The following is a 7,206-nucleotide window of genomic DNA, read 5'->3' on the forward strand; positions in this document are numbered from 1 at the left end:
AAAAAAAAAGAACACCAATATTGTACAACAACAGTCATTCACATAAACTACTATTTTAATTTTAAGTAACAAATTAATTTTGATTAGTTTCATTTAAACTTTTTTCAAATATTTTTCAGTATATTTTGCATAATAAAGAAATTACAATTGTATGAACAATTTACTAGTTAATGGAAGTTGTTAATTTTTCACTTGTTTATAAATATACTACTGAATAGTGATCTATATATTAATATCGTGTTACATCAATATAAAATTAACAATTAAGATAAATTATACATTTAAAATATTATGATAATATCTGAGGAACATTTCTATGTATAAATTAAAACACTGACTACTTAAATTGTGTTTTTTCTTCTTTCTAGAAACTGTTACACTGATACAAATAAGTACGTTAACACTAATTAATAAGATAAAATCAACTTTTATGATCAGATTAAATCAGATGATAAGCTATTAATTTTAAAACAACTTTAAAGAACTGTCGTTCCATTTTGGTACTCTTTGACTAAGTACATCTGTGAAATAATCGATTCTTTGTGTCACGTTGTGGTGTGGTCTACTTATATCCTTATATGTAGTATATGGTGATGGTCAGAAGACCGATAAGGAAAGAACTGAAATGATGCGCAATCGGTAGGAAAATGTATAAACTATGAAATTAGAGAAGACGAACTGATATTTACAGAAGGAACAGTGAAGATTGAGACAAGTGATTGTTATTTGGCAAATTAACTGTTCATTGTATGGTTATCAGAATTTAGTGAGATAGTCTGTAATTTGTACTCAAATACATTCGATTGTTCCCAGTCACGTTTTGTTCATTACAGCGTGACTAAGATAACACAATCCGGCTGCTGATTCATCTTTCTTTGACTTACATTTCCAGTGTTAGCTAATATTTAGCATTATACATTTATCAATTATTGCCATTGCATAAAACGTTTCTTACAGAATTTTCTAAAAATTATCTCATGTCTAGTGATAAGTGAGTAAACGACTATTAGAAAAATATGTCAAATGAAATTTACGAAATTGTCCTCCGTATCTCAACCTTATTGTCTGAATACTTTATGCTTGTTTTGTGACCTAATTTTTTGGGTTAAATTTTGAGTGTGAACTACTAACGGGATTTACAGTAAGATAAAACATGTGAATGGCGTTCAATGGTTTTCTATAAACCTTTATCTGATGTCACTTCTTCAGGAAATTTAGCCGTGAATTGACCTATTTGGGCAAACATTACATCCGAATCGAAGCAGTACTTCTGGATCTCAAATGTTACGTTGAATCTTCGCTCGATGAGCTAGTTTTCATTACTACTAATATTAGTGTAGATGACTTTATGTCTAGGTGTTTGACTTTTTCTGTTGTTGATGAAATTGACAACCTTTGGCCAATCTCTATTAGCATAAGTTCATTCTGCTCCAACCGATGATGTGATACTGTTGATTACAGGTTTTAGCCTTTGATTCCACTGTTAACCGTAACCCAACTTTTCCAGTTAACGAACTGGTCAAACGTATACGTAACTCATCTATGTACTTAGTTCGTATTCCATTTTATATGTTAACAATTGATATTCTTCCAATGATTCATTCGTCCTTATAATAAAAATCCGGAACAGGTCAGTGATATACTTGACACTGATTTAATGCTGACAGCAGTTTTAGCTGTGTCGTAAATGACTTAATTATTTAGAATTGAATCCGAATATGAGGATTCTCCAACGACTGTCAAACTTCTGATCTAAGATAGTGTTATCAAATATTAGCAGTCATTGTGTCACTCAACACTAGTGTAGTGTGAACTTCAGGCATCGAAAGATTATTCATACTAAGATAAAATAACCGAATTTCATACGTTGTTCTATATAATTCTACTTTCTATTCTATGCAGACATATATGTTTTCAGATTGTACTTCATTTGGGTTATCAAGCTTTTAAAATAATTCTACTGGAACTCTTTTCCTTAATTGAAATTAAACACCTTCAACGAAACTGCTTATTAGAAGATTTTAAAACTACAACTCTCTCAAGCATTCTTGCAGCAAGGACACATTTTGGTGGCAACCATGTTTTATATCACGCTCTTGATGAATGTATACAGGAGAAACTAAAACTATTATACTCATTTTCATAAAAACACCGAAGTCTTTTTTGTCAGAGTGAAGCTTTCGCCTCGAGAAATCTATGTAAAGAATTATTTTTTTACAAATAATATTATTTACTGTTCTTGGTAAAGTGAACGATTTTTTCGCAATGATACATGTTACTATAACCGTAAAAAACTGAGTAAAACTTATTTTATTTTTAATTTGACATGTGGTAGTAACTACGAAAAGAAAAGGCAGTTGTAATGACTGAAATATAAAAACAAAACACCTTTATTTAAGCCATGCACAAGTTCATTTATATTAATTAGTAAATCCAGATATTTTATATATGTGAATCAATTACGTAATGAAATCTATTTTAAGGACAGTGCTTCTGAGGTGATTGTGTTCCAAATACTTCATTTAGAATAAATATTGTTATTATGTTAATATCCATTGGATACGTGCATTCTCCATACGATGGTATTACTTCGACGAAATTCTTCCCACAAAACACTATTTGTATATTTTTGTACGGATTGTTGAATTTACAGTTAATATCACGAACTGGTTATGAACAGAGAGAGCCATTGGATACAAGAGAGCACTGGAAAGTGGTCTTACCACAGAATGGGATTGTGAATTTGTTCACACCCAGTACTTCGACGAGGATCGTGCTCAAGATATTCGAACCTAGCATTTAAATCAATTTAAATCCAGCATTTGGTTGTTCAATGCTTCTAGGTTTTCTGTTGTTATGTAGTTAAAGTCTATTAGTGAGGTATGGCAATAAAATATCAGTCCATCCAAAAAATATCTTATACAAATATAGTGGATATTCACATTGTGGAATACTGTGTAAAACCTCATAAACGGTAAGATTATTCTAAACCCTTTTTATTTGAATTCAATTTTTTTTGTCAATTAAAGAAATTAATTATGAGTATTACAGTAGTCGGTGCCTGTTGGAATATTACATTTAATGTTAACATATATTGTACCACATTCATTGAAAGGGTTTATTAGACTATGTATCTGTTTTTGCTTACTTCAGTTTACTAAACATGACACCAACAATATATTTATTTTTTTAATTTTTAAGGTGCTCTTACAAATAAAGCCAATGATCATTAATATACTATTGTGATTATTATCATTATTTATTGACTTTCTGTCCCTCAGACTGTTGTTATTTCATCAATTTTTTTCCTTAGTTTATCGGTGAATATTATAAATACTTACAAATAGGCATTCACTAGTACATTCTTTATATTTTTTCGAATTGAATAAAAGTGATTCCCTGAAGCACATTGTAGATAATTTTCAGTTTTCATCAGGACCATTTATTTGATTGTATTATAATGAAATAATCAACTAGTAAACTACTGAAGTTCGTTGAGTGAATGTTGATAAACAAGTACTTGATGGAGTAACCTTGCTCTAAATTATGATGCCTAAAGTAATAAAAAATGACTAGCTTACTTAATATAATGAAAGGGAGAATTATTTGATTTTCATGGCTCCGTCAAAGTTAGCTAGTCAATATATAATACATAGTTGCCAACGGTTCCACACATATGTCATCAAGCAGTCAATGAGACCTCTATTTTCATAATCTATTTAACCAACAGTTGTATTTGAATTCTTAGAGATATTTATAAACAATTGAAGAACAATATATAATAGGGTTTATGTACATTGTTGGTTAATCATTTAGGCTGAGATCGACTCATTAAACAAACACCAAATGTTCATTTATAGAGCATTGTTTAGTATTTATTGATGACTAAATCACAACAAAAAATTTTATTTTAACGACGAAGTAGGTTATGAAACTTATGTTTTAGCATAAGTAAGCGAATCGTGTTCAGCTTCCATCTTCAGAACTAGCAGTTTAGTAAGGAATCGAAAACCTTACATCAGTAATTAGGCTCATGAGCCATGAAATGAACCCGAATTTCTGTTTAGTACATAGTGAAACTCTAAATGTGATACTTGGTTTTCATCATAAAATAAAGCTATTTCAAAACATAATGAACAATGTACGACCTGGGACCATTGCATAACACCAGATATGTTTTCACCAAGTACAGAACGAGAAGTTAACAGGGTGAAGTATTAATTATGTTAGGAAAACGAGGAAAGAAAATTTAATTCAATAGTGAACAGAATGCTGTTGAATAGTCGAAAATTCTTAAAATATAAGACAAATAGAACCTTATTTTAAAAAAATGCAAGTTAATTGTTGCATTGTATTTGTTTTATTGTGCTAAATTACACTAAACAGTGAAGCATAGACTAGTCTAAAAACTTTTCTAACATAGTATAAATTGGATAAGTTTCAGTTGCATAATAATTAAAATTATTACTTGATGAGACAAACAGAATTGTATTGCTCAACATACTTTTCTTAATAAATATTATGCACGACATATCATAGAAAACAAATTATTATTCAGTGTAAAAGCTTACCGAAATCATCTATACAAAATGAATCTTGTAATAATGGTCGGCCGCATGATCTACATTTTGGCTTATAATTCCATGGTAATTGCAGATTGTTATCATCATAAGGATGGTTTGGCTCTTCCCGTGGATATCGTCTATATCGTAAACTGTACCACGAAGGCAAATTATGAAATGCGCTCAGTCCCTCGTGTGGATATAAAATGCTATGTTGATTATATTCATCGATCGGATGTTTTCGACTCCCTTGATAATCGAGATATGTTGGGGAATTAGTGTTTGGTAGTTGTGGTTGATCCTGTAATTCTTTTCGTCGGATAGAGTTCTTTTTGAGTTCAGAACTCATATTAATTGATGATGCGTTTCCTAAATAAATAAATCTATTAGGAATGATTGTAGTTGTTAATACGGATGGTGTTGTTTTTTGACGAGCAGACGAAGCGCGTTCAATCCAATGGCGATTTGATGGACGTCTAATTTGAACAGAAGTATGGACCTTTATATCTTCCTTTGTTTGTTCGATATATAAAGTAATTATTAACAAGATAATAAAGAGAAGATAATAAGGAGGTGACGCTTCCATAACTAATGTTTTCGTTTGAATATCAATGTTTGTCTATACTATATGAATTTTCAGACAAAAGTTTGTGTTTGTTATGTGTATATTTATAAAACGTTCAAGCGTATTTTTGCTGAAAATCAGCATTTACATAGATTGACGAATAATGATTGTATTTAATTGTTATTTTAAACTATATTTGATAATTTTCAGTCCCATTAAATGTTTAAAAGCTGAAATGTATGTTTGTATAGAACCACAAATTGCTGTAATACATTTTTAAATTCAACCAAAATTTTTTCTTCGTAAACTAGTTGGGCTTTTTAAATTTTCAGCATGAATTATTCATCAATTGAATTTAAGTTCATATAATATTCTTCCCGAAGGAAACATTTTACCCAATGAAAACTAGTCATTTTCTATATCGCTTGTAGGTTGAAAGATGATTGGTTAATTTATATTTTTATCCTCATTTCGTGATCTCGATTAATAATGGTCAAGACACGTGCTTCATCCCACTTTAGACGAATATTCGATTGATGTGTACTTCATATTCTAATGACATCGTAAACAAAATTGTGAACACAATACTGATCATTTCAAAAGTGTGTTATATAGTTGAAATAAATTTTCTACATGTTATCCCATACTATTTAAACTTGTGTTAATTTAATTTCCTTTTTAAATTACTCTATAACAAAGTGGCTTTGATTAATAAAACGTCGGAAATTCCAATTTTTAATCAACGAGACATTGTAAATGTGTCACTATTTTACTATGATCAGTCTAGCCGATGATAATTAATAAAACATTTTAAATTCAATTATTATTTTGTTCACAATGAGTTGTCATCAGGACTCAGTAGCTAAGTGGATAACGTGATGACGTTTGAAGTGAACGATACTGGGTTCGAGTCCTGAAGTGAACATCGGCTCTGGGATGAAGTCGCTTTCAGCTGACAAGTTTCACATACGACGAAACACACATCCTGGATTTCATTGCTAGCCATTATTCATCTTTGCTTAGAAAGCTTGTGAATTAAGGTGATATCAAGGCGATACGCACAGGATGCATATATGCCAATAAGAGACTGATCAATTGCAGTCGTAAACATCAATGGGAATTTTCAAGTAAACAATGGCAAGTGAACTTGCCTTAAATGGTTATTCTTCTGAAACATTCTAGGCATAACTACATAGTTTTCTTTTTATATTTTCTTTAGATATTTTAATGTAAAGACAAGATAAATTACTTGCGAAAAACATTCATGAATCTTATATTTTTATATCCAAGTGTTATTTTCCACATTACTTAAAATATGTCTCATCTAATGCGATTTCAGTAGTTTTCTATGTACAGACAAATTAGTCTTTTAAATAGATTTGAAAATTCCTTAAAAGTCAGAACTCATTATTAAAATGCACATTTTGTGAATACAGAATATGGTCATATTGTAGTGAACAAGAACACGAGTGGGGACAATCGAACGTATTCAGACACAAATTACAGACTATCTCACTAAATTCTGATAACAATACAATGAACAGTTAATTTGCCAAATAACAATCAATTGTCTTAATCTTAACTGTTCCTTCTGTAAATATCAGTTCGTCTTCTCTGATTTCATTGTTCATGCATTTTCCTACCAATCGCGCTTCATTTCTGTTCTTTCCTTACCGATCTTTTGCCCAAATACCTTTTATGTCTGAACATCACCATATACTACTTATATGGATATAAGTAGACCACACCACAATATATTTACAAATTATTATTTCTAAAGCAAATTAATGTTGTATTCAGTATTAGCCTTGGTTTACTTGGTAAAACTCATAATTTCAAATGATTTCCACGAGAAGTTACCTTAATCCATTCGTATGCAAGAAAAAGCCTACATTTTCAAATGAAAACAACTTTACACTCTATGAGTTCTTTTCAAATAATCTAAAAATATTCATTCCCATATGCTTTTCGTTTTGCGAACAACAAAAACAACTTTTGTAATAATCAAAAGACGAATGAATAACAATAATGAAATATCGATGGTTTATGATCGAGCTTATGTTGTATAAGACTATATTT

General features: G+C 30.2%; 1 protein-coding gene across 1 annotated transcript; it reads right to left on the minus strand.

Annotated features, from left to right (window-relative positions):
- Positions 1–3,602: 3,602 nt before the first annotated feature.
- On the minus strand, positions 3,603–5,148 carry Smp_087690 (hypothetical protein; the record flags this gene model as incomplete). Its single annotated transcript, XM_018799425.1, has 2 exons — positions 3,603–3,634; positions 4,572–5,148. 2 exons carry the CDS (start codon positions 5,146–5,148, stop codon positions 3,603–3,605), a joined length of 609 nt encoding a protein of 202 aa, XP_018651215.1.
- Positions 5,149–7,206: the final 2,058 nt, after the last annotated feature.

This window comes from Schistosoma mansoni, chromosome 3 (assembly GCF_000237925.1).
Source record: "Schistosoma mansoni strain Puerto Rico chromosome 3, complete genome".
Lineage (NCBI taxonomy): Eukaryota > Metazoa > Platyhelminthes > Trematoda > Strigeidida > Schistosomatidae > Schistosoma > Schistosoma mansoni.